Here is a 25,907-nt window from a genome sequence, read left to right on the forward strand (position 1 = left end):
TTTGTTCCGTCCTTAATAGTGTTCTACATATGCTTGCAACTTTCTCTATCTCACACATAGATACACACGCTCTCTCTCTCTTAACAGTCTTTACAAGAGCTGCTAAGTGATTTTTTTTTCAAATTCAGCAAACCATGCGGCGCAGTACACCAGTGTACACAATGTCCTCTTTGAAAGTGACGAGCTCCGGCGACCTTCTTCAGTCTTGAGGTACGTACGTATGTAGAGTACATGTAGAGCAACTGCGCCAGCCGCTGCAGAATCGCCCACGCACTCGTCGCTGCAAGCAGTCGCGCGCATAATTCATCGCGTCGCCCGTCTGACAACGCTTTCATGATTCAGCGTCAACTGATTAGAGAGAACGACCTCGCTCCGCATAACCCACCGATCGCGCTGCACGCCACGCCCGCAAATTTATACGCGTCAAGTTGGCGGCAGTGGGATCGAAAAAAAAAATAAGTAAACGAGCGCACAAACGAGAATCTCTCGCTTTCAGGCCGGCCAGGGCGTTTGCCGAGCCGTATACACAGTCTGCTGGCCGCTGCGAAGCAAATGCGGAACCCGCTTCCTGCCAAGCTGCCCACCGGCTTCACTCATTCATCCAGTCGCTTTTGTTTCCACTGCCCCATATTTTTTCTCCACTTTCACCCTCTCCTCCACAAGTACTCTCTCTTTCCCACCCTTCATTGGGAGCTTCATTCTTAATTTTTGCTGACAGCTCTCCACCGGCGTACGGTAGCGACCGCGCGTAATATATACGATGACTAGAGCTGCAGGACACAGGCGCGTCGCTGGCCGCTTGTACGTATATCGTGCGAGAGCAATTAGAAACGTCTCGATGAGCGCTCCTACATATAGCCACTGCCGTGGAAGTGGAACAACCATACTTTCAAAAGCAAACAAGCCACTATTTGAAGTATCCAGCGCTTTGCCCCCGCAATTCAACTCAGCCCATTATTACCATTGAAGCATATAAAAATATCTCGTACAAGCAACGATATAAACCGGTGCGCTGAGTAGTACGTAAATCACAGAAGTCCCAAAATTCAAATGAAAAAAAAAAGTATTCCCTCAAGACGGAATGGAGCAGAGGAAACCTCGAAAATTGTAGCATCGTGACATACGAAACATAGGAACGTTTGTATCAACATAGTTTCACTATACCGTACTATAACTTCCACTTTGTCTCGTACAACATGCACTCATCAGTATGCTCAACGCAAAGAGCTGCGAAACAGTCGCTCCGAGATACACACAGACGCACACTGCTAAGGCAAGCTTTTTCTCGCTTCGGTCACGTGCGCTGGAACGGCTCATGTGCGGCACGTTTACTCGAGTGGAATTTCGCAAAACGAATGCCTCATACAAAACTGAAGGGTCGGACAGCGACTTCCCCAGTATACGCACCGCAGAAACGCACACTGTCTAGACAGCGAGCGATTGCGAAAGTATACGGCTTGGCCCGATCCTGCTCTTGCTCTTCAGGCATCTCGCGTGACCGGATAGCGTCAAGTGTGACGCGGTCGCGTCAAACCGCGGCTGCTAGCTCCTATAGTTGTGACGCAAACCACTCCATCTTGTAACCCCCTCCTGTGACACACCGCAATACCACAGCTGCAATGATCGTGGCTGCAGTGATGTCTCCAGCCTCGCTTCGCCAGTTCTTTGCTAGCAATACCTTTTTTTTTTTGCATACGGTCACTCATGCATGCCTTGAACGTCTCACTTCACGCAAACGTGGTTTCTGCTCGCCGCGCCTTATATTTTTCCCGAGGTGCCACTCTTCCGCGCACCGGAAGCTCTTACTGACCGTTATGGGCGTACGTAAGTGAGACCAAAACAAAGACGGCAATGAGAAGGCCGTAATGGGAGCGGAAGTGTTTCCTTCCGAACGAAACAGGAAGTCGCGACGAGCCTCGGGTCAGTCACGCTCGCCTGCAAAGGAAGCCGCCGCATGCTCCCGTATTATGTATGCGCGCATTCACGTGCTACGGCACACCACTACGCATGCGCGCGTCGTAAATACGCCTCTTTCACTCACTGCACTCTCCGAGCACTGCTCTCTCTCTCTCTCTGTCTGTCTCTCTCTGGCACACAATCACATCATGCAAATAGGGTCTTCCGGCGCATTCACGATATGCGAGACGCGTCTTAGGTGTTTAGAGATAACCTATCTTCCACACGAGCGTCGAACGCACGCGCGGACGACTTCCGCGAGAAAAAGAGCCGAGGCAGCGATTATGAGCGTCACGACGCGTTGTGTTCGAAGAACGAGCTCTTTACAACGTCGAAACCCCTTTCTTTGCTCGCTTACTAAAGAGCGCTGCGAACGTGGAAGTCAGAGGGGCTCCCTTCGCTAACGGACGTGCTTCGTGGACGCACAACTAGATCGTTTGTTGCGGCTATACGCGTTCTCCGCGTGCTTTCTTATTGCGTTCCGTATCTGGGCCCGTACAGTTATCCTACATTGTCACAGTAGCCACTTTTGGAAGAAAGCATTATCGTACTCTCTCCCCTCACTCGTCTTCGTACACGCAGTCATTTTCACCACCGGAACGGCAACAGAACTGAGAAGGAAAAAATTGTCCCAAGCGATGGCGATGTGCACCAGCTATCCAGAAATGGCTCGTCGCCAGTCCGCTTTCACACGCGGTTCCGTCAAAAACGTGTCCGTTGTGCACTAAGCGAACTGTGCGAGAAGAATGTCTGGGCTGGCGAGACTTTTCAGCGAGTGACCCGTTCGTTGATGACCGAGGCGGGTGAAGCTTCAAAAACAGTAATCAGATAGCATACAGAAGTATAAAATCGAGACGGAAAAGATAGCCAGGGATTCGCTGACAAGCGTGAACCGACGCTGGTGGCGAGTTTCTCGTCAAACACGAAGCATGGGATCTAGATGACGACAATGCAGGGGGCGGCGAAGACAAACTCCCCATACGGAAACACTGCCTCGCCTTGTTTTTTGACGCGCCATCGTTAGGCACATTTTTACGACTCAATAAAATGCCAGTAAATGCGTTGTTACCTTCCCAACTCCTCGTCGGGCACTTGGCCCTGTGAGAGCTTTGTAACTCTCTCGACACGGTTTCATTGACAGATGGGATTTTTGAGCATATGGGTCCATACAGATCATGGTTCCTGACGCTCAATTAGGCGATCCACGCCATCGGCAGACTTTCGGTGTCTAAATATATAAGCCTGGACGATTTGTTGATTCATGCATTGGTACAGTGCAAAAAAGACAGGATGCAGACCTGAAAACGGGTTCGCATGCCGTTCCACTTTAGGTAGAGAGATCAAACCAGAAGCACGTGTGTACAACAGCAGAAAATCATCAGATAAGTCGGCTTGTTCTGCGTTATACGGCGGACATAATCTCGTAGAAGAGCTCGTAATAGTTTGGCCCCTTGGAGCGGTACATAAAAGATTGTGCTCGGTTGCGAACCCGAAGGTTGAGGAATTGATCCCACACGCGATGGTCGAATTTTACTGGAGGTGGCAAGCGAGGCTTGTACAAACCGTGCGATGTCAGTGCATATAACTACAGCTGGTCGACCTTATAGTACTGGGTGTGCACAACCACGACGTATCTTAATCATATCGTGGTCCGGCATGCAAAACCCCACAATTATTACTTGTAGCACATTGTTTGAACTTACTTCTTCGGTTCACTTTTTCTATAGCTGTGCACTTTCCGAATAAAATGAGGCCACAGGCGCGTCAAAAACAGCTTGAAACTTTCAAAAGAACTACGATGACTTCACTTGATAAAGGCGAGCCTGAGGATGAAAGTGCAACAGTATCGAAAAGACACAAAAGCTATATCTCGTGCAAAACAAGGGAGAGGGAGACTAAATTTATCGTTCTCGATTAGCCGTTTCGAAGAAACGACTTTTCGAGGAAGAAGGTCGAGTACCGCTTCACGTTTGCTTCGAGGAAAACACGCCTACGTTGTACGGGCAGACGCTAAGCCGCACACTTATACGCCAAGTGCATTACTACCCAGCAAAAGCAAAGTTGCAATACATCCGAGCGCTGTCACAGAGAAGTCGCAATCGAGCGAGAGTGCACTTAACGATCGAGCCTTCCTCTGCAACTCGCACACACCCGAAATTCGACGAAAAAGTAATTTCCTCTGAAACGAGAGGGCAGTGAGGAAACAGCCAAAGAAAGAAAGAAAGAAACAAAGAAAGAAAGAAAGAAAAGAAGAAAGAGGACTTGCTGTGCACCGTTAAAACAATGCTGGCACGCCAAAGAAACATTGAGCGGCTGACTGTGACCTTGCAGGAGCGCGGTGCCTGAGCATAATCGCAAAGCCTGTTACAGGATGGCATCGATACGGCCACACGCGATGCACGTCGGCCGATAGCGCACGCGCCAAGGGCAAAGCATCGCATTCTCCTTCGTTCGCACATATTTCATCCAGGCACGTTGTGATGTTCGCAAACGCTTCGCTATTCGACCCGTGTGTTTTGACTTTGTCACTATAGCACGAAATCAACGTCGTTTATCGCGAGAAGAGTACGAAAAATCGGCGTTGTATTCGCTTCGCACTTTTCCACAATTATACAACTCCCCAATACGTTGCCGGAGAGCAGTCGGCATAACTAGTCTGACATTCACGTGCCCTACATGTGGGCTTTCCTGTTAGGTAGTAAGCGGTATATGTACTCTGCCGAAATGACGTTGTTCATTTCCTGGAACAATTCCTGATTTTTTTTAAATCTTTACAAATGAAATCGTGAGACAGTAATTTGTGCACGTACTTAGCTCGTGCACCATAATTTTTACAACTGCGTTTATATTTAATTTTTTTTGGCCAAAAGACTGAAGGTTCTAAATGTTAGTTCCTAATTGTTGGTGTTTCTTGCGACTTAAAAGCACCGTGGAGCACCCCAGAAACTTCGACCGTGGCCTCCGAGACTGCGAGAGCGCGGCGTGGTTCTTGCCCCGCGCCCACATTTTCGGAGGCCATGCTTTGACCATCCGATGTTCTCGATGTGATTACACCGGCCTCTAGCAGTCAGCCTCAATCTAAATGCGGCCGCCGCGACCGGGATTCGATCTCACGACCTGCGCGGGTCAGCAGCCGAGAACCATAACCAATAGACCACAGTGATATGTCTATATCTTAATTCATAGACGGACAGGAGGCTTCCTAAAGCATAACGTCACGCAGAAATCGACAAGTACTGCTGACTGGGCGAATTAGCGCATTATAAAATGATGTGGCTTTAGCGCAGTGATTCGGCACTAAAAATAAAGGAAAGATACTATATACAGTCAAGAAGGGGAAAAAAAAACAGACGGCAGTGTGAGCACTATCGTCTGTTTTTCCATCTTCTGTTTTTTTTTTTTCCTTCTTGACTGTATGGTATCTTTCCTTCACGCTCAAACTGAGCTGCGCTAAAGCAATATCGTTTTGTCACGCAGAAAAGTTCTATACTGAAATCAATTCCAGAGAACCCGATTGAATCCCCAAACTTATAAAACTAAACTATGCGGAAATTATATCGCATGCGCATATCGTATCGAAGCCTTGGCGTCGAGCCAACTCTTTACACTTGCGCCAGCTGCGACCTCCCTCGACCGCGCGAGATGTCCTCGCATATGCAGACGTCGCATTAACTCGCACGAACGCATAATATGACATGTATTGCTTAGCTGCAGAGCCAAGGCGTTGCATAATGCAATGTCGACGCCACAGCTTGCGTTGCGGTAGTATATAGAGATGCCCTTACCAATACTGCGCGCAAAACAAATTACCGCAAATGCTATGCACATGTACGCCTTTCGTATATGCGTGAGTTCATGCAGAATAATTTACGAGCCATCAGCTGCTCGGTCAATTTCTCCATCGCTTGTATTTATGTGGTTTCACGTTACCAGAGGCTAGGAAGCACGTCGCAGGGGGGGGGGAGGGCGGAGGTAATTTCGGTTCTCTAAACGCTTCTTTATTGTACACGTAAACCTACAGGCACACACGAGTTTCTTTGCATTTCGTCCCCACGAGAATGCAGCCAAGGTGGCCGGGATTCAAACCCGCACCATTGAGCTTAGAAGTGCGACACTTTACCTGCTGAGCAACCAGGACTGCTTTTGTACGCCTCTTACCGATTTCGAATTAGGAAGGCGTCTACTAACGCACATTTTGGGAAAATCAAAACATCGTCATTTTTTTCTTAATCGGAGCCGCCGCCTGTGATGAATCTCAATCGTTGCTGCTCGCGGATTGTTTCGTTGAATGAACAAGCATTGACATAATTAAAAACAAACAATCCCGCATGAACCAACATGTTTGGCACTCTGACGACACAGTACCGCAAACCAAAGTACAGAGAGCAATAGAGCTTGTAATTTACGCTGGTACACATGTATGAGTGATTTCAGGAAAGGAAGAAGACATGTAATTCCTGCAGTTATTATTATTATTATTATTATTATTATTATTATTATTATTATTATTATTATTATTATTATTATTATTTATTCCCCTTCACTCGCATTCAAAATAACGACTAAAATGTCTGGTCTGCACGGCAGAAAAACAATTATTGCACTCTTTGCGCTTTACGTACGTTAATTTTCTCTTGGTCATAATTATTCAATACTCAATACGCCTCAATGACTTAATATTAAATTGTTGACCGATCCCCTGAGTGGGTATGAGCCATTTTTATGGTATCATGATAATAAGCCGTAGACTTCCAGAAGACTCCTAGCCACTTTCTCTCTCTTTCTCTTTCTCTCTGTCTTTCGCTCGTTCGCTCGCTCCTTTCATTCTTTTTCGAGTCATCAAGCCGGTCACCTGAAACTGCGCAGCGCCAACCGGCCAAAAAGTTCAAGGCATGAATGACGTCATTCTAAAAGCCAGTGAATCCCTACAGATAAACCGCCCACGTACAGACCCTGCTTCTTCCATCTCTGTCGTGTATACATCGACGTGATTAACGCAGCGCAGCAGAGGTTCAGCATCGCGAGGGGACCGCGAAATGCAGGTGGCGGTGAGCGGAAACGACAGGTCTTCAAAGGTTTCGCGAGGGTTTCCAAAGCGATGGATATACACGCGGCTTCCCTGCCCCCTTGGACACTTGAAAGGTTTCCGAAATCGATGTCGTCGTCGCTCGGAGGAAGAAAACGCCCCACGGCATCCTCGGAGATGGATGGCTCGACGGGAGGCCGAGCTAAACGACTGCGCGGTCGACGACGCTGCAGCACCCCGCTGACACATTGACCCTCTCCACCGGAAAACATGGGCGTCGCCCTTCTTCGGCACGGGGAGGATGAGCGAGGTCAGAAAGGTTACCCGTGGTGGGACCATCCTGTATCGGCGATCGACTTCTCAAGCGCGTGAACGATCGAGGCTAGGATGCGTTGCGGAGGTTTCAAAAGTCAACTACGCGCAGGTAACCATTTTTCACCTCAGCACCGAGAGCTATTAAAACCAGCATTCGAGTGCAAAGTGCGCAATTTCTATCTCAATTTTGTCTCCCTGCAGCGCATCTGTGGCGTCAATCATGCTGCCCCACAGCTCAGTAGCTAGAGGTAAGGCCACTGATAGGCTCATCATCTGTGCTGTTGCACATAAAAGTGAGTGAGTGAGTGAGTGACCACGCGGGCGATATCAGCCATACGTAAAACATCACCGCGCCCACGTAATGTAGTTGCGTGAGCCCAGCCGACAAAGACGTAAGCGAGGGCTTTCTCTCAAGCTGCGCCCGCCCATAAGCACCTCAGCCTTGGCAAGCTGAGAGCATTGTATAGGAGTAAATCACCCGTCCGCCACACTAATCGCACTTGCTTCAAGCAACAGTCGTTACTCACAGACACATACTCACGTTGCACGCGTTCTATTCCAAGGTAGCTCCACGCGAGTGACGCATGATCAGAGGCGTAAACGCCTTCTATTTTTTTTTTTTTATGAAGAACGGCTGTTGCCACTGCAGGGGGCCACCAAGTGCATCGCGCGAAGCAAAACATTGGCGACGAGTGACGAAAGCAGGCGGCGCGGTCGCCGACTCTCTCGCGAAGCACGCGAGACACGGCCGGAGCCTGAAGCAGCAGCCAGCCTTGCACCGTCGCACGCTGACCCGCTGGCTCCGATCCAGCAGAGCAGTGAACGCCGTGTGGGGCGGACCACGGAACGCACGCAAGCCGTGTGTCACGGCCGCGTGCCCGGTGAGTGTTCCGCGTAGAGCGCGACACGTTTGTTTTTCCTCGTTTCGGGCACACGAGGTCGCCGCGTGTGAAACTCGAGCAAGCAGGCTGTCGCGCCTTATCAACTCAGCCTTTGCTCATTTATAATGTCTGCATTCGCCTCTAATAGTGATATTGTAATCAAATAAGAAGGAAAGCCGCAGTTCAACGAGTATGTGGGAACATCTGCACTGTGACTGGATCCAAAATTGGGAGAGCTGGTCGACATACATTGTATAACACCGGTGTGGAAGGGGTGGATAACCTCAGCGCCTGTCCGCGTACTTATCAAGTCTTGTGTTGTCCTCCCTGCAGCCTAGCTGGTTTATTTGTGTTTTTTAGGACATTTGTAGGACCATATATTTTTCGTGGACAACAGATCTCAACGTATATAACGTCAGGCTGAGCAGGAGTTGCAAGACGCGGTTTTCGTAGTTGAAGGGGCATGCACTCCAAGCCTGAACGGTGACACGAGCAAATGTTTAACTGTGTTGTTTATAAAACAACAGGAACTGAAACATCGTTCATTTCACTAATTTTTGCCATGTCGGCGCCGCTTTGAAGTGTTAGCGCCACTGTGAGCTCGGACATGTTGCAACTCATACTGGCAGCGACTGCATACACAGCAGCCGGTGTCAACTGTCCCGCTGGGAGTTGCAAATGAGCGACAAGACGGTAGTTTGATCGAAGTACCTGCATTAAACACTGACCCGCCGTTCGCACGGCGGGTCAGTGTTTACATATTATGTAAACACTGACCCCCAGTTTTACATATTATGAGAATTGGACCATAGGACGAATTCGTGGCACGATACGTATCTCATTAGCACGAGAAACAACGATCAAGGCAAAGAAACACGCAGAACCAAGCACCGAACAGGGAAACCAAAGAATAAGCAATGGCGCTCACTTTCTCAAAACGAGTTCCATCAATTGCAGCACCTCCACCCTCACTCTCAACGTTTGCCTCTTCCCAACATGCGGGTTGAAAGGTGAGACTTAATCCAGGGTGCCACGTGGCTTAGACCATGCGAGTCTCGTTTGGTCACTGGCACAACTAAAATATAGGTAAAAGATGTGGCACGCCCTTTCCAACGCGGTCGCTCGGATTACATACGCGCAATCGGTGTCTTGGTCAATCAAAACGAGATTTCATCAACCACTCCGCAAAAAAACAAGACCCCCCTTGTTTAAAGTTTATCTATTTCCGCACCCGTTGCAACGTTATTGCGCATCTCACTGCAAAGAAGGTCCGTTAAACGGCCGAGTAAATTAAGAACGAACTAGTGTCTTTGTGGAAGTGCAATACTCCCCCACGGGGTTTCAGTTCCAAGCACGCCCGAGAGAACCGCCGTTGTTGTCGGCCACCAACGAGGCCTACCCCCCGGCGTCACCATCAGGTAGCGGCGGATCGCGTGCGGGCGGGGGGAACCCCCGAAAATAGACTGCGCGCAGGACTTCACCCGCTTCAGCCATTCAGGAGTACAGAGGAGGAGGCCTGGGCTCCTGTTCTTCGCACGGTTCAGATCCAGCATGCGTCAGCGATCCCCTCGGGTACGCCAGACGGTGAACACGCAACAGGAACAGCATCCGGACGCTCCCCGGATGCCAAAACGATGAGGAGGAGAAGGACAGTTAGAAGAAGGAGGGGCACAGTTGCGAGGGGGAGGCACTATACAAGTGGGTGGGGGTGAAAATGACGCCGGTTGGTAGAGCAATTACACTTCCCAATTCGTGTCCCAATCTTCACGCTCCGTCCCCGGAGGGCAAGCCTGCAGCAGCAGACCGTAGAGGCTGCACGTAGAGGCTGGGGCTTCGATTTTTTTCATTTTGCTTTTTAAAGATCGGCGGCACGCTACACGGCGGAAGAAGAAACGGGGCTAATTGGTGCTGCCAGCGTTCGCGTCGCTATAGCTGTTCGACGTGCCCGACAACGCATGGAAAATGCGGGAAGTAACCAAAACGAAGAAAAATTAGAAAAAAAAAAAGACGGCACGGATCCCATCCTCGTCGCCAACTGTTTTACCCAGAAGCTAGAGCCAGATCTTCTTGAATACTTGATTAGCGATGCACGCACGATGGCTGCCTTGAGTGAACTACCGCATAATGAGCGAAAGGGCCAGCCTGTATACATGAAGATCTGCTCTGCTGTATCACCTCATGTCGTAGCAAAAATAGCAAGGTCGTCAAAAAATAAAAAAATAATAAGAGCCCTGGTGACGAAGTATGACAACAGAGAGCAGTTTCCGCGAAACGGCACAGTTACCAAATTAAAGTGGTACACTGAAACTGCTTTACAACGAAATTCCTTCTGCAATCAGGAATTTTTATAACTTGCCGGAAGAATTAGGGTGCGCGCCCTTTCACAACAAAGTGCTTTTTCGAAGGTCCCGAAGATCTCGCCCCAAGCACGTTCCATTGTGATTCCGAATGTGGTGGAAGTTCGGTGGAAGATAGAAGCTAAGAGTTGAAAAATCCTGAACACGAGGTGTCACTGCATTTGGCGTTACGATTAGCGTTCTTGTTTTCCCCGCAGAAAAGGGTATACTTATCGAAACTCCTGTTCCAGTGACGCCTCGTGTTCAAGGCTTTCTCATATTTCGATTACGGCTCATAAATGCAGTATTGCGAAGAGCTAGGGTAGCTATCGCGACTGAGAGCCATTTCTCAATTCTAGGAGATCACGAAATCGGACCGGGCAGGGAAACTATCGGAGCGCCAAGGGACACCCCGCCCAATCTTCTGTAAATAATCCTGCCTCCCGCAAAGCAAGAACAAAAAAAAACGAACGAATAAGAACAAACAAAAAAAGATGGTCAAAGAGAAACAATGCGTTTTTCTATTGCAGCCACACGACATCGACAAGCGTGCAACCGCTGCTTAGTTGCAACGACAACAAAGGCCGACCGGCGCCCGACTACGTACTCGCCCGAGCGTTGCTCTGCTGACTACGCGAGGCACAACGCCACGCTGGTTGCCTAATCCGCAGCCTTGCGGTCATCGCCAGCGGATTACAGCAGGGGAACTGCCCAGCCCTCTATGATAGACAAAAGACCGTGACGGGCCGGACTGGCTACCGCCGCGCGCTAATTCAATTAGGTCAGGAACCCCCGCGGGTCCTTGGGCGTCGTCGACGTGCCCTACGCTGGCTGCAAAGCGGCCGATCCCGTCCCGGTAATCGCGTGACAGCGAGCCTGACATCAACTGACACCCTGTGTCAGTCAGCCTAATTAGTACTAACAATTCACCTTTATTAAAAGACAAGTGTAACAAAATTTGACTTATGTGAACATAATCGGCTGGGAATGCGTATATTATAAGCTGGGTAAGTAATGATGATGACCATGAAAAACCTTGCAGTCACGCAATATACTGAGTCCAGCGTTATCTCCACCTATGCTGCCTATAAACCGGCTATTTCGCAAAGCGCGAAATATCGCGTTGGAGTTCGAAATTACGCTTTCGGGAGAATACAATTAGGTTGCCAAGCCTGGCGCGTTTCACTCCCCTGTAACTAATTTTAAAGTTCGCGTGTACCGGAACCTGTGACCTCAGGTACAGTGTATTGATTAGCGGCATCGGTTGCACTAACTTATACACCGCTCAACACCATGCAGCTTTAAAGAAAGACTGTGCTCATTTCTGCTAGCGCAAAAAAAAAAAAAGTGGTGCCGCAAAACTCCTATGTCTACTTTACAAGTGTTGGCGAGGCTGTTGCAAGACAAAGGGGACAGTATACGTCACAGCGAGCAAAACAAAACAAAACAAAAACCCCGAGCACTAACCGCCAATTCATTCTCCCGACAGCGTCCCACAAGTAATTTTCATGCTCCCCCTTACGAAGCGTCGCACATCCATAACAGGCATGGCAATGGCCTTGTACGAGGCACTCCTCTACGCTAGGCGGGAAACGGGGTTGAAGGAGTAATCCCGGAGTAGTGAGAGTGATGACCACCGGACGAGCAAGCACTTCGAAACTTCGAAGTGAAGAAGCACTCTCTCTCTTCATTGTGTTCGGTCATTGTCCTCCTCTCCCTCCATCACACGCCCACCGGAAATGCCGAGCACGACGAAGGAAGACGGGCGGAGGCAGCCGCCGCGCCATCCCTCACCACTTGGCTCTGCTCCGGCACGCCGACTCGATGCCCGACAGCTGCGCTCTCAAGAGCACAGGGGCGAAGAATTCGCCGTCGGGACCGGTCTCTCTACTCCCCTCCAAGCGTACAAGTGAAGATGAAAGACTATCAACAACGCTCCCAGCACCCCGACCAGGCGAGACGGCAGGAGCAAGAAGAGGAAGGGCGAGCCAACCCCCACAACTAGGCGACTTTCACCCGCGCCTGAACAGCCCGTCTCCTCGCAACCCTCCACCCCATCATCGTTGTCGCAGGGAAGTTCTCCCTTATCACGTAGGCACACAGCGTGACAAATTAGAGAAGCGATGCCAAGGGTTGGGACAACGGAATGTCGGCTTCATTCGGTTGGCGTGCGCTTAATCGGACCCAGGGTTCAACGTACGGCGACCAATAGACAGAAACGACGCCAGTGCAGCCATTCCGAAAGTCGAGGCTCCGAAGGTCGTGACCTGCGTGCGGAGCACATTTCTTCTTTAAGAGAAGTTATTTTTGACAACGTCAAACTGCGACACACTGGCCGTATTGAGCCCATCAAATGAACAACACCCGAGAGCCAATCAGGCATGTCAAGACGCCGAACATGACAGTGCCTAGAATAGAAAGCCGCGGATTCTATTCCGGATAAATCCAGCCTGAGTGGCTTCTGAGGGCTGACAGGATGGTGTAACGAAAAATAAACATAGTCAATCGCTAGCCTCGGCAAAAAAAAACTTCCATACTTCCATGGGTGAGTTGAAGCTTGAGAAGATCCTCGATGATCGGTTGATCATTCGAGCAAGCGGTGGGCAAGCGATGGCTCCTTTACTAGCGCTTTCGCATACTTTGAATACCTTGCCAGGCGCTCCCCCTTCTACCGTAACCTCTGCGCGTTCGCCGGCTAGGAGGTACCATCAGCCAATTCTGCGACGAGGTTGTACTTACGATTGCCATATTTAAAACTATGTTCGTAAAAAAAAAAAGGGGGGGGGGGGAGGGTGAAATCTTTCATGTGCCGCTTCTCTCTGGACCTCCATCTTCATGCTTGGTGGCTTCGACTTGCCTGTTTCGTTCGAAACGTTAACAATGCGGAATTGAAAAGCGTCGATCAGTTAAACAGTGCTCAGAGAGATCGCACCAAACCATCTCAGCGCATATTCCATATTGCATTCTCAGAGAAGAGGCCGACGTGTGGCGTTGTTACTCTGTCGGAACCATTCATTAACGGGCAACCCTAAAACGAAAGTCCCATAGATAGGTGTTGCACTGCCCAGCTAGAGGACGCGGGTTCGATTACCGTGAGAACGGCACACGCATTTCGATGGGAACGAAACGCAAGAGCATCCGTGTACATTAATTTAGGTGCAAGCTAAGACAACTGCAGGCTGTCAAAATTGATCACGACGTCTTCTCCACGGCATGCCTCCGTCATATATGTGGTTGTTTTGGCACGCGAAACTGCACATTTCAACTCGACAGAAATACATTGTTACTGCCATCCCGGCCGCTCTCATTGATCCAGGCGGCTGCCACGGTCTCTTTTGATTGACTTAACATACCGTCATTACAAGAACTCAACAGATAAACAAACATTCATTAATTGAAGAGCCAGTTATTTTCTTGACCCTCGACACGCAGCCACCTCTATAGATATATCCATTGACCCTAGCTGCTGTCTGGACAATATGGCGCAATTCCTCATAATTATTGGCCAGCAAAGTACCGCTATAGTCCACTGATTGTTGAAGCTGTCACAACAAACGACCAGCAAACGCACGCATTACACACACGCATGGACAGCACTGACGCATTGCGTCTCAAAGCGAAACAACGAGCGCGCATCCCGTTTCCGTTGTAAGCGGCGAACGGAACCGAAAAAGACAACGCGGGCCAAAGATACGTGCGGGGCAGCAGAAGAACGATAAGTGACAGTGGTGCAATGCGTATGACAAGTGCGCGCGTTGGCGCGACTCCCGAGGGTGCGGAGGAAGCAACGACTCAGCCCGGGAGGAGAAGGCGATTGCTAAGGCCGATGCGTCACGATGCACTGGCGTGGGCGTAAACAAGGCCGACAGTCATATTGGTCGAATTGTAAGAAAACAGCATAGCCTAATTAGGCTCTACAGGCCGAAGGAGAGCAGCGTGAAGCCGGGTTTTGTTTAAATGCAGATAAATACAAAGGTACGGATAACTGTAACGTGTCGTAATGGGTCCCTTCAAAGGATAAAAACCTCGTCTTGTTTCCGAAGTTACCGATTGAAAACATGCCGAAATACACCACTCCTATTACGTAAAAACGCTTCAAAGCCAGAAAACAGGCAAAAAAAAAATACGCATCTTCACGAAGTGGATGACAAGTGGGCGAAGCTGGGTCCTAAGGCGCATATTGTCTACGTTGAAGTCACCGATTGGTGTGACGGACGGACGCAGGCACAGACAAAGTGGTGAACGGACGGACGGACAACGCAGGTGGTTTTTCACAGCTGTATAGCAGGTGCGCATTCTGATACGAGTACGGGCGCCGGGACATCGCTGGAAGCCGGACAAGCGCCCCTACGTGAAAAATGCAGGTGGCGACGCAGCCTTGATGTTCCCGACCCAACTCACGGTCACGTAACAGACCTTATTAAAAAGATTTGGCGGCGTATGCTACGTATTTCATCACTAAAGGTTAACTATGTCGCACTGTGTGTGGACAAAAGGTACAAAGCGTGTTTCAGAAAATTTTACTCAGTAGGATGGCCAATGCCGACGACAGAAAACGCGCATAAGCCGCTTCTGTACGCACGCTACATGCCTTTTAAGTACATTGCCAGTTGACATGCGTGTTGTTTAAAACAGTGCAACAGTACTATGGGGGGGGGGGGGAATCGACTAGGCACCTAATGTTGTAGCACTTTTCTGGCTACTCTGCCTTACACGAAGCCAGAGCAGTGATGCTGGGACAGACTGAGCGATGAACACGGTACACCCGCGAGAAGGGAACGTTTTAAATTCGATTAGCATAATCTCCTTTTTCCAGTAGCGCACGGTCTCTTCTGTCAGCGTCTTTATTATCGATCCAACCTGAGAACACCACTTCGTTGAATGGTTCCGCCTCTTGAAGAGAGAGCGAGAGAGAGAAAATACGGTTGAGCGAAAAACAGCTATAAGGAGGTTAAACAGAAAAAAAACCTCTGGTTTGCTACCCTGTGCCGGGGAAAAGAAAAGGGGAATAGAAAGGTAAGGAGGGAACAGAAAGGTAAGGAGGGAACAGAAAAAAGGAATGGTTCAAAAAGACAAGAAAACGCTCGCACACACAAGCATGGGGGTTGTGGGGGTGCTGACACCCCCCCCCCCTGTAAAGTTGTCTGCGCCGCGTGGCGCACGTGTCTCACCCCAAGGGTTTATTTCGGTGGTGACCACCGCCGGGCAATAGATGGCGTTGTGTTCACTTTGAGTGCCACTGTTGGTAGAGTGGTAGCGCCGGCGGTGGCCCCTGGCGGAAGGCAGGCCTTGGTGGTGAGCGAGGTTGAGCGAGCCTCTTCTGCGCGTGGCGGCTGCCGCGAACGGTAGTCTGTAGCGTGGGTCCCCGGTGCTCGGCACCGCGGGCTTCGCGCCGGGGTCCCACGTGAAAAGTCAGGCGTTGGCGACGCCGCCTTCGGTATGTGTTAGTGTGTGTTTATCATGTTATTGTGTGTTTAGTGTGTCAATGCGTTATGTTGTTTGTATGGTAGCGTGTTAATTGAAATTGGTGTATCATTCGGCGGACGATATCGTCGTCTAAATTAGTTAATAAATCTATGTATGTGGTGTGCTTTGTACCAACCGCGTCTGCTCTGCCCGTTCACTCCAAGAGCGTGGCGTGGCGATGCGCTCGTTCGCCTCGCCGAGACCCCACAGGGTGTCACAGTCGTTTTGCGTGTCCCGTTTACCGCAGAATCCTGAACCCGCCTCTCGGGTGCAGAATTTTTGCTATGGGATGTAGATACACAACATACAATAGATGGCCAGACCATTGTACACACAAAGCTTTGAAATCAGGCATATGCATACGTTCTATATGCGCACAAAGAAATTAAAAAAGCAATATATCTAGCATGGCTATACCTCCACTGCCTTTGTCACTAACGGGCAATTCAGGTGACCAGCGAACTGTTGAAGGCAACGTATGCAGGCATCATTAGCTAGCATAATTGAATGAATTATCGCGCGTGATGATTACCAGTGGCCGATATTATGGACCTAGATGTGCGGTTGACCTCGACCACAACTTGCTCAGTGAGTCACTCGCCCGATCGCGCCTTTTCTCGAACGCAACCTGACTCAGCACTACGACATAAGGAGAGGGAGGTGATAAGATTAAACAGCGCAGAAACAGCCTGCCCGCACTGTAAACATGCACAAAACATCCCAGAATGGGCGAGAGAAGCACGCTGGCGGCAACATATGCAGGCGGCCTGGCTAAGGGAGGGATAACGAGAAGCGAAACCCGAGGACAGCCATAAATAAGCATAAATGCGGACATGATAACACAAAGTGTAGACACTGCTTCCTTATCTGAAATTACTAATATAATCCGGAATTTCACGCAACGACATTGCGCATGCGTATAGGGCACACCGCATATATAATGGGCGGCTCCAGAAATTTAGAACATGCCGAGTTCTTTTAGCGTGCAATGACATCGCATAGATAACACACGGACCTCTACCATTTCGACGTAACGCGACCTTCGCGGCTGGAATCGACCCCGTGGCCTTCGCGTCGCCAGCCGAGAAACGTAACCACTGGTCCACCGCGGCAAACATTCTAAAACTACTGAAAAATAGAAATTCAGAAGCTTCCACAGGCTTTGCGGTTTCATCGCCGAGAAAGTAATATAGTTTCGGTTCCGTTCTCAGTAGTGAACACACAACTATTAGTCGCGCAACCTCGAGTGCACGCGGCTGAGTCGCAATGCAGGTATTTTTCTACATAATCATCGGTTTTGTGCTCGCGAGGTACTCGCAATCGTTTGAGATATTTACGCAGTTATAATCGCAATAATAATTTCTCGCGTAATCTAATTCGCTCCAGTGTTGAGACGCTAAATGCACAACAAAATTCTATGAAGGCGCACTGTTGTACGGATATAATTACGAACAGACAAGCGAATCTGATCGTTGAGGCTTGGTACGTAAATTGATTGATATGTGAGGGTTAACGTCCCAGAACCACGATATGGTTATGAGAGGTGCCGTAGTGAGGGGCTCCGGAAATTTCGACCACGTGCACCCAAATCTGAGCTCAGGGGCCTACAGCATTTCCGCCTCCATCAAAAACGCAGCCGCCGCAACCGGGATTCGATCTTGCGACCTGCGGGTCAGCAGCCGAGTACATTAGCCACTAAACCACCCCGGCGGGGCAAGTATGTAAATTAGTAGCAGAGCCCCGCCGCGGTGGTCTAGTGGCTAAGGCACTCTGCTGCTGACTCGCAGGTCATCGGTTCAAATACCGGGTGCAGCGGCTGCATTTCCGATGGAGGCGCAAATGTTGTAGGCCCGTGTGCTTAAATTTGGGTGCACGTTAAAAACTCCAGGAGGTCGAAATTTCCGGAGCCCTCCACAACGGCATCTCTCATAATCATATGGTGGTTTTGGGACGTTACCTCACATATCAATCAATCAATTAATCAATAAAATTAGTAGCAGGACTGCAAGCGTGGGCCAGCTTTCCATTACGATATACGAAGATGAAACGGAATGCCTAAACAATCACCTTTAGCGTGAACACGCACGTCGGACTGCGAGTAACGCTACCATATGTATCTGGGCAAGCGGTATACTTCCCTTGCCTCTAGTGTGCCATAACAGTTAACAGCAATCGTGTTTGCAGTCATCGCCTGGTTCCCTTCTCTTGTGATCGAGTACCCGGCACCCTCGTGCGCCCGCTTCACTTTTCTTCCACGTTAAAGAACTTCGGTTGCTCGTAACTTTTCTTACTTTTGTTTTTCTTGTGTTGCCACGCGACATCACGTCACAGTGACGTTTGGCCACGCAGATATCGCAAAACTGAGTTGCACAAAGTTTGGAATCTTAGTGTGAACAACGTCGCCATACCTACGTCAAAATTACAAAAGTTGTCCAGCGCTCACTCATAGGCGTCAAGAAGCGGTCGGAGGCAAACAGTGCCATGGACGCCCGAAAGAGAGAGCGCCGTTTTCGTGGACAAGAGGCGTGCATGTGCCACTTTGGGCAACGGAGAGACGAAAGCAGCTCGCCCACATTGTGGCCTTGCGCCCATTCACTGGCGGCGGCCGCCGCCTCCGTTCCTCGGCGTCCCCAGCAGAACGCAGCGGGAAGCCGACGATTCCGCGGCGGGCGCCACGCGCTCTTTGAGAACGAGTTCTTATTCTTTCGCCAGTGGACGGTCGGGCAGCTGATTGCGTGCTCCCATTTTGCGAAGCAACGAGGCGCTCCGCTATGCTCTTTTTTTTTTCTAGATGGTTGCGAGCTTCTCCACTAAAATGCATACAACGGAGGCGTGAAAAGCTGCGCAAAGCGCGCGATGGACGCTGATCCGTCGAACGAAAGAGGAAACTGAAGAGCGGGAAGCGGCCGGGATGGAGAGCGACGCTTTTGTAGTTCGTGCTTTTTCTTGGTTCAACGTCTCTTTCCGACAAGCCGCCGCCTTTCGCTAGACCGCGTTTGCGGAAAATAAGAACACTCAACGCCCCCAGAGACGTTCCTAACTAATCCCATTGGCGATAAAATGCAGCGAACCGCGGACACGTGTACAATCGTATAAAAAGAGGCTGCATGGCAGGACCGGGAACTGCAAACGCGTTAAATTTGTTGCATAATTCCAGTAAAGAAAGAAAGAAAAAAAGAAAGAAAGAATGAAAGAAAGAAAGAAATGGAAAACAAGTACAGCAATTAAAGTACTTTTGCGACGTCAGCTATAGTGAAAAGACCGCGGAATAGTTTTTCCCCATCCACGTATATATTTTAACTGTTAGTCCATTGGAAGTGCGCTTTTACACCAGACTTGACTGAATTAAGCGCTATCAAAATGTAATCGCCGCAGGCGAGAATCTAAGCCGTGACCTCGTGTTCTGGGGTTCGAAGAGCGGACATTCAGCCAAGAAGGTCTTCGTACAGGAAAAGGGTAGTGCGTCTTGTTAACCTTCTCCTTGACAAAAATAGTAAAACCCACTCCTTCGGCGTATTTCAAGCGTCTCTATATATCCTCCCCGTTGACGCACTTTTCTGATGTTGTACATGATGAATGCGAACATTCAAGGCTGCGGTTGTTGTCAAGTCAGTACAAACGCAGTATCACGTTCGCAATTTCGATGGGCACGCACGTTCAACCTTTGTGAATAACGCATGCTGTATAAGTTAACTTTCAATAGCACATACCCTCTCTTTGCGCGCAAACACGGAAACTGTTCCAAAACACACGCTGGCACGGCACAAACTGAACGTCGCAAACTCATTTTCGAACGCGGAAACCATGCATTCCCTCGCGGCTGATACGCTGAGGTGTCTATAGGTTACCGGCTCGCCTGATGACGTCGTCACGGCACCCGGGACGTAACCGAGGATGGGACATTTCCCGGCACGACGTACGCGAGCGCCGTCTCTTGTTTCCGAGTGCGCATGTGTCAACATCCGCCGATGACGACGACGGCGGATGAGGCAGAAGCTGAAGAAGGAACGACGCACCGCCGGAACCCGTTTCGAGGAACCATTTCGTATGTATACGCCAGCATTACCAGCGGGTTGAGTATGACATCAGGGATAAGTATGACAACGGCTTCGAAGAACGTGGGACTCACTGGGAGTGGCTTTGTTTTGTGTATAGCGACGACACAGCCGCGAAGTCTTCGAAGAGTCGGTGACACCCAGTCCGACCACAACCACATAAGGGCTCGTTCTCACAGCCGTCAAACGACCCATCCCGTCACTGTGACGTCACCGGTTTTTGTCAGTGGAGAGGATTTCCGACCCGTTTTCTCTTCAAAAACGGAGTGACGGTGACGTAGAGCGATGCTCTAACACGCTTGAAACGAAGCGGCATTATCTATAGGATATAACCGCCACGCTGGCTTTTCGATGTCTGTATGGGCTCTCTGCTATGATGCCATACGAAGTGCCTGTCTATATACGAGTTTCGAGGGCCTCTGTTTAAAGCTTGTTGGTAACGCATGCAGCTGAGGTCATACATATATCCTACTACGTGGAATTTTCGAAATGGTAACAGACTACTAAGGAGACTGAAACACGCACGTGCAAACTGTTTTCCTCTTTATACTATGAAGAACGACCTTATTAATGTCGGCCCTGAATTACTAGTCAGGGACAGTCTTGTCTCGATCGGTTCCGTGGGGGGCCTCCGTTGCATGAACGTTTAACGCTGCCTGTGCATTTGACGCACCTAAAGAATTCTTTTCTTCCTTTTTTTTTTCTACAGCAATGGCATATATTCATTCCTGCTAAGCGTTAAGCTGGGTTGCGTGTGTCTTGCGCACTTGTGACGTACACAGTTTACAGACTACTACCGTGTCCATACATTTCCCTCATGCTTAAGATCCAGAGTGAAGAAGACAGAGCGCCGGGTTCATAACCACTTTATTTGTATTGGTTGGGATTATTAAACAGGGCCTACGTGACTGCCGAGCCTCGCGGTGGCTGGTTTACCAGATCGCGCTCGCCAGTAATTTGGCGCGCGCTAAGTATAAGCGTTTCCGTCGGCACAGCGGGAAAAGCCACGGCCGTCACTCCCCTCTCTTTCCCTCGCACGCACATTTTTTAATGCATCTGTAGGTCAAACGAGGTGCCTGGATAAATAAACTAAGTGCGGAGATTCCCAGCAGTGGTCCTCGCATTCCACAGAGACGGCCTATGCATGGCATATACACATGAAGCGTGACGCAACTGACAGCTGAGGCGCGCCTCTTTCTGACGAGCCCAAGGCGAGGATCTTAGAACGATGTTGTTCTTGGCACGGGCCGCGCCGCGGCATGGAAGAATGGGAGCTACGACACTGCCGGACACTCCACGATCAAGCCGCAGTTTATTCTCCCTCTCTAGCCTACGCCATGAGTGACGGAATGCAGCAGATGCGTGTATCGCTAAAAACATCACGATCCGCACGACGCAGCGTGGATTTACGGACTTTCGAATCTCATGATTCTCTTGTATTCGTCACAATCCTTCACTCGACCTTATCGGCATGCGCTTTGTCGTGAAAGCGATACCGCGTCTACAAGAACCTGATTACTGGATCTTGAACAGTTCACGTTCGTTGTCTGCGGTGCGTCCGAAACAAAGCTCCGACATGTCGCGAACACATTCACACTATAGCCACCGCCACTCTGTCGATAGTGGTGACGTTACGAACACAACATCTAAAAATACTGGCCCTCTAACGCGTCTGCTATGATGATGATTATGATGATGATGATCATAATGATACCCACACAACGTAATTCTACTGCCCCGCCGCGGTGGTCTAGCGGCTAAGGTACTCAGCTGCTGACCCACAGGTCGCGGGAATGAATCCCGGCTGCGACGGCTGCATTTCATTTCCGATGGAGGCGGTAATGTTGTAGGCCCGTGTGGTCAGATTTGGGCGCACGTTAGAGAACGCCAGGTGGTCTAAATTTCCGGAGCCCTCCACTACGGCGTCTCTCATAATCATATGGTGGTTTTGGGACGTTAAACTCCGCATATCAATCAAATCAACGTAATTCTACTGTGGTTAGCCAGCCCAGCATCAATGTGATAACGACGCGGCCGGAAGCTTATTGTACTCTGGGCATGAATAACGAAGTAACCTTCTTGTGATGTCCTAATAACATTAAGGTGGCATCCCGCGATCAACACGTGAATACATTGCACCATCGCGTTCATTTATTAGCAGCGATAGGCTGGTTAACTATGGTTTTGCAAACAATAAAAAAACGAAAAATTAAACGAACCGCTGTTGACATGCCGATATACACAGCATTCTATACTACCATGCCGTTCCCCCCAACAGGGCATACAAGACACAAAGCCTGCACACCAGGCCATCTGCGAAGACTTCCACATCAGGATTTATATAACCCGAAGGTTTTGACAATATACGACTGTCCGCAATCTGAAATAGCACACACACAAACGAACAGCGGCCCCGATATCGCTTTGTAGAACGTGACTCGTATGCCGTACGCACACGCGACAGGTAGACGTATAGTGTACGTACTGGGGAAAGTCCGCGAGGCTTCGAGGGGGGAATAGAACACCTGAGGGAATAATGTACGACTGAACCCGGAAAATAAAAAAAAAAGCGTTGTTTAACAGTTTGCTCAGCGGCGCGCGATTTTAACCGAGCCGCACGCCAGTGGAAAAAGCCGGGGCGATCCGGAGCGGAGGAGAGAATCGCAGAGTGCGCTGATTAGTCGGGCGTTCTTCCTTCGTGCGTTTTATCCAGCGCGCGATTATTATTCAGCCCTTTGCGGCGGCGTGCACGGCGTTATCGCGACACGCGAGTTTATTGTTCCAAGGGGAGCGAGGGTGCAGCAGCCGTCCCATTTAGAGGAAGGTCCCCCCCGCCTCGACGAACGAAACGCACGCAACACGACGCGCTGGAAGTCGGGTCCGTTCCCACCGCCACACGGCCTCAGCAGGCGCCGCCGCGGGCAACGACGCAGGACGTCAAAGCGAAGAAAAACCGGATCTCCTTCCCGCGAAGGAGCGGCTTGCATTGCGCGCCCAGACCACGGAGCGGTTCCCAGGAAAATAACGATAGCTTTAAAGGGAGAAAGGCGGGGCAAGGTATGCAATGTAGAAGTTACACGGGTCGAAAGGGCTCCAAGCGTTCAGGTGCTTAACAAATAGCAAAGTTGATGGAGTACTCACACGTGCTCGAAAACCAACGCAAAAAGTGGATGAATGAAAAGAGCGCGAAAAAAAAAAATGTGTACTAGTATTCGATTGTCCTGCGGCTGTCGTCATCTTGTCCCAGGCTTAATCGCGCTGTTTTCAATGATTATGTATTACAAATCGGAGCAACAGTTCATTATTCCAAGTTACAGAAAGTTGCCCACATTACTGCCATACGCTAAGTGGTTGCGTTTAACTGCGCTTGAACTAAGTCTGACGATTAGTTCAACTGGAGGCGCTGTCAAAACCGATACTATTGGTTTCGAAAAGTTTTGGACGTGGGCGTCATCAACATCCAGCATGATACTACTAAAATTAAATTCTGGGTTCTTACGCATCGAAACCACCAAACCATCATATATAAAACTTGCCATAGTGGGGTGCCTCCGGATAAATTTTGACTCCCTGGGAATATCAAAGGTCAATCTAACACGGATTTTCTTGAACTTTGTCCTAATCGAAACGAGACCACCTCGGCGACGAGAAATCGCACCGGCGACCTGAAGCTCTGCGTACCACAGTGAGCGTCCACGTGACATGACAGAGAGCAAGCCATTTGTTATTTAGCATTTTAAAATGCTTGGTATGACGGCTTTGCTCATTAAAGGAAACTAGAGCGCTGTGGTGCCGTCCTGCGGCGACCGCATGAAAGGAACGAGGAGGAGTACATTGACGTCAGGACGAACTCAATTCCTCGGAGGTTCACCGAAATGTAATAAAACGGTTATGTGATTCCCAGAAACTAGGATTGCAGTGAATTAGTTCGAGCGTCGTGACGTATGCTAGAGTGGTTCCTTGGTTTACAGGGTTCTAACCTTCTTTTAATAAGATGTCCATAAAATGCCGAAACAGCGATGCAACACGGAAGCTGCGGCAGAGGAAATGTTTATTGCCATTTACGCAGCCTTGCTAAAAAGACGGCCTTCGAGGATAGCTTGTTTCTGGGTTGTCTCTTTTTTTGCTGCTTATATGGCTGATGCTTGGCTAAAGGAAACCGCTGGAATATTGTGCGGCGATTTCACTCTGATATTGACCTCGCTCTTGCTGAAGGCTCGTTTTGTGAGCATTATGACGGCGCATACGCAGAGGACAAAGGATGTCATAGACCACAAGCGTGCATCAAGACAACTACGAACTTCCGCGTTGATAAGTATGAACTCACTGATAACACAAACACGCAAACTATGCCACGTAAACATGCGATAATTGTTATCGCAATCGCATATAAGAATGCATGGAGGCGAACGATTGAGGGGTGCTCGAAAGAGTTTATCCACCCTCACGGAACGACCAGAAATAGTTGAGTGAACTGTGAGAAAACCTGTGCGTTGCGCGGTTCAGCACAGAACTGGAGTCATGTTTGGGTACTTTGAGAACGTCGTGATCATCGGGCAGTTTCGAAACTCGGAACGTAGGCTTTGCATTATCACGCTGTGCACGTTTCTCTCGAAAAACAGCGCGCGTGCTCCACAGGTTTAAATATCTGGCGCGTGCGCTGTGGGAATAGTCGCAAAACTTAAGAGTTTCCTACGCTACAAAACTGCCTACCAACGAAGAAGCGATATGCGAAATGAAAGCAGGGGGAGGAGGGGGTCATCTTTAATTGCCCAAGCACGTGACCTAGAGCTGGCGGAATTTTACGCGCCACCTAATTACGGCATGCATGTCGTTCTTCATACGGCGTCACCGATTCTTGTCGGTAAACGTTATTTTATTTTTCACGCGAAAATTTATTCGGGTGGGTAAATACGCGATACAGTGGAGCGCCGATTACCAGACACGATAAATACTGCCCGCTCGGTTTACTTTTTTATAGCAATGTTAGGTATCGACACAAGTGGTGCGATATTCTTTCGCTAAATGGAACGTTTTGTCGTTTTCCTATTTCTTTTTATATTCTTTTTTCTTTAAAATACAGAATCCTGGCACCATCCGAAACTGGGTTTATCTAGTTCGAGGAATGCAAACAATCCTTCCGCAAATTCAATAAAACGTCAGCTTATCAACTCCGACAAAGGTGGACGAGTCACCGTTATCTACAAAACACTAAACTGTAGGAAAGGTAGGGCAAATGTCCGTGCACTCACCATTGTGTCGGTCCCTGCGAGATCGGTACAGTTTCCGTCCGACTACGGCCACGATGACCGCAAAGACGGTCAATCCCAGTAAACCGACCACGGTGACGGCCTGGCCCTGCCAGACAGCGGCACTCTGCCGCTGTTCGACACTCTCCTGCTGGTGCACCATACCAATAGCGGCCACAGAAGCCGAGGAGTCACCGCGCACCAACGCAGCACCGCCGTGCACCACTCCAGTCGCCGAGGAACGCAAATCCTCCGCAGCGGCAGTCGCGACGGAGAGTGCGTCGCCCGCGCTGCTCGCTTCGCCACCCGTTGCCAGCGTTGACCGCACCGCGGCGCGTCGGTCGTTGTCCTCGGCAACCCCGCATATGAAGAGCACGGTGAACGCCACGACGACGACGAGCAGCAGTCGAGTTCGCTGAGTGGCCCGCACGAATCGCGGCATGTTTCGACCTCTTCACCGTCCACAGCGATGAATCTCGCTTGACCACAACTTCGCGAACGCACGCTCGTGGTCCGATAATTTGGTTCCGTCGTTGTTCTCGCTTGATCTCAGGTACATGCAGTCATATTGAACACTGTATGGTTGCCTCGCCGAGATGGACGAAGGCTTCGATTCCTGTCTG

At 49.7% G+C, this 25,907-nt stretch overlaps 1 protein-coding gene across 1 annotated transcript in view; it reads right to left on the reverse strand.

The window, feature by feature from the left end:
* LOC119170738 (uncharacterized) overlaps window positions 1-25,779 on the reverse strand; it is a 77,754-nt gene extending 51,975 nt beyond the window's left edge. Inside the window, exon 1 of the mRNA XM_037421988.2 lies at window positions 25,288-25,779. Coding sequence (XP_037277885.2) covers window positions 25,288-25,726 — 439 coding nt within the window. The 5' untranslated portion in view covers window positions 25,727-25,779. The remainder of the gene's footprint in view (window positions 1-25,287) is intronic.
* Between the last annotated feature and the right edge of the window lie 128 nt (window positions 25,780-25,907).

Source organism: Rhipicephalus microplus, chromosome 2, assembly GCF_043290135.1.
Source record: "Rhipicephalus microplus isolate Deutch F79 chromosome 2, USDA_Rmic, whole genome shotgun sequence".
In the NCBI taxonomy this organism is placed as follows: domain Eukaryota; kingdom Metazoa; phylum Arthropoda; class Arachnida; order Ixodida; family Ixodidae; genus Rhipicephalus; species Rhipicephalus microplus.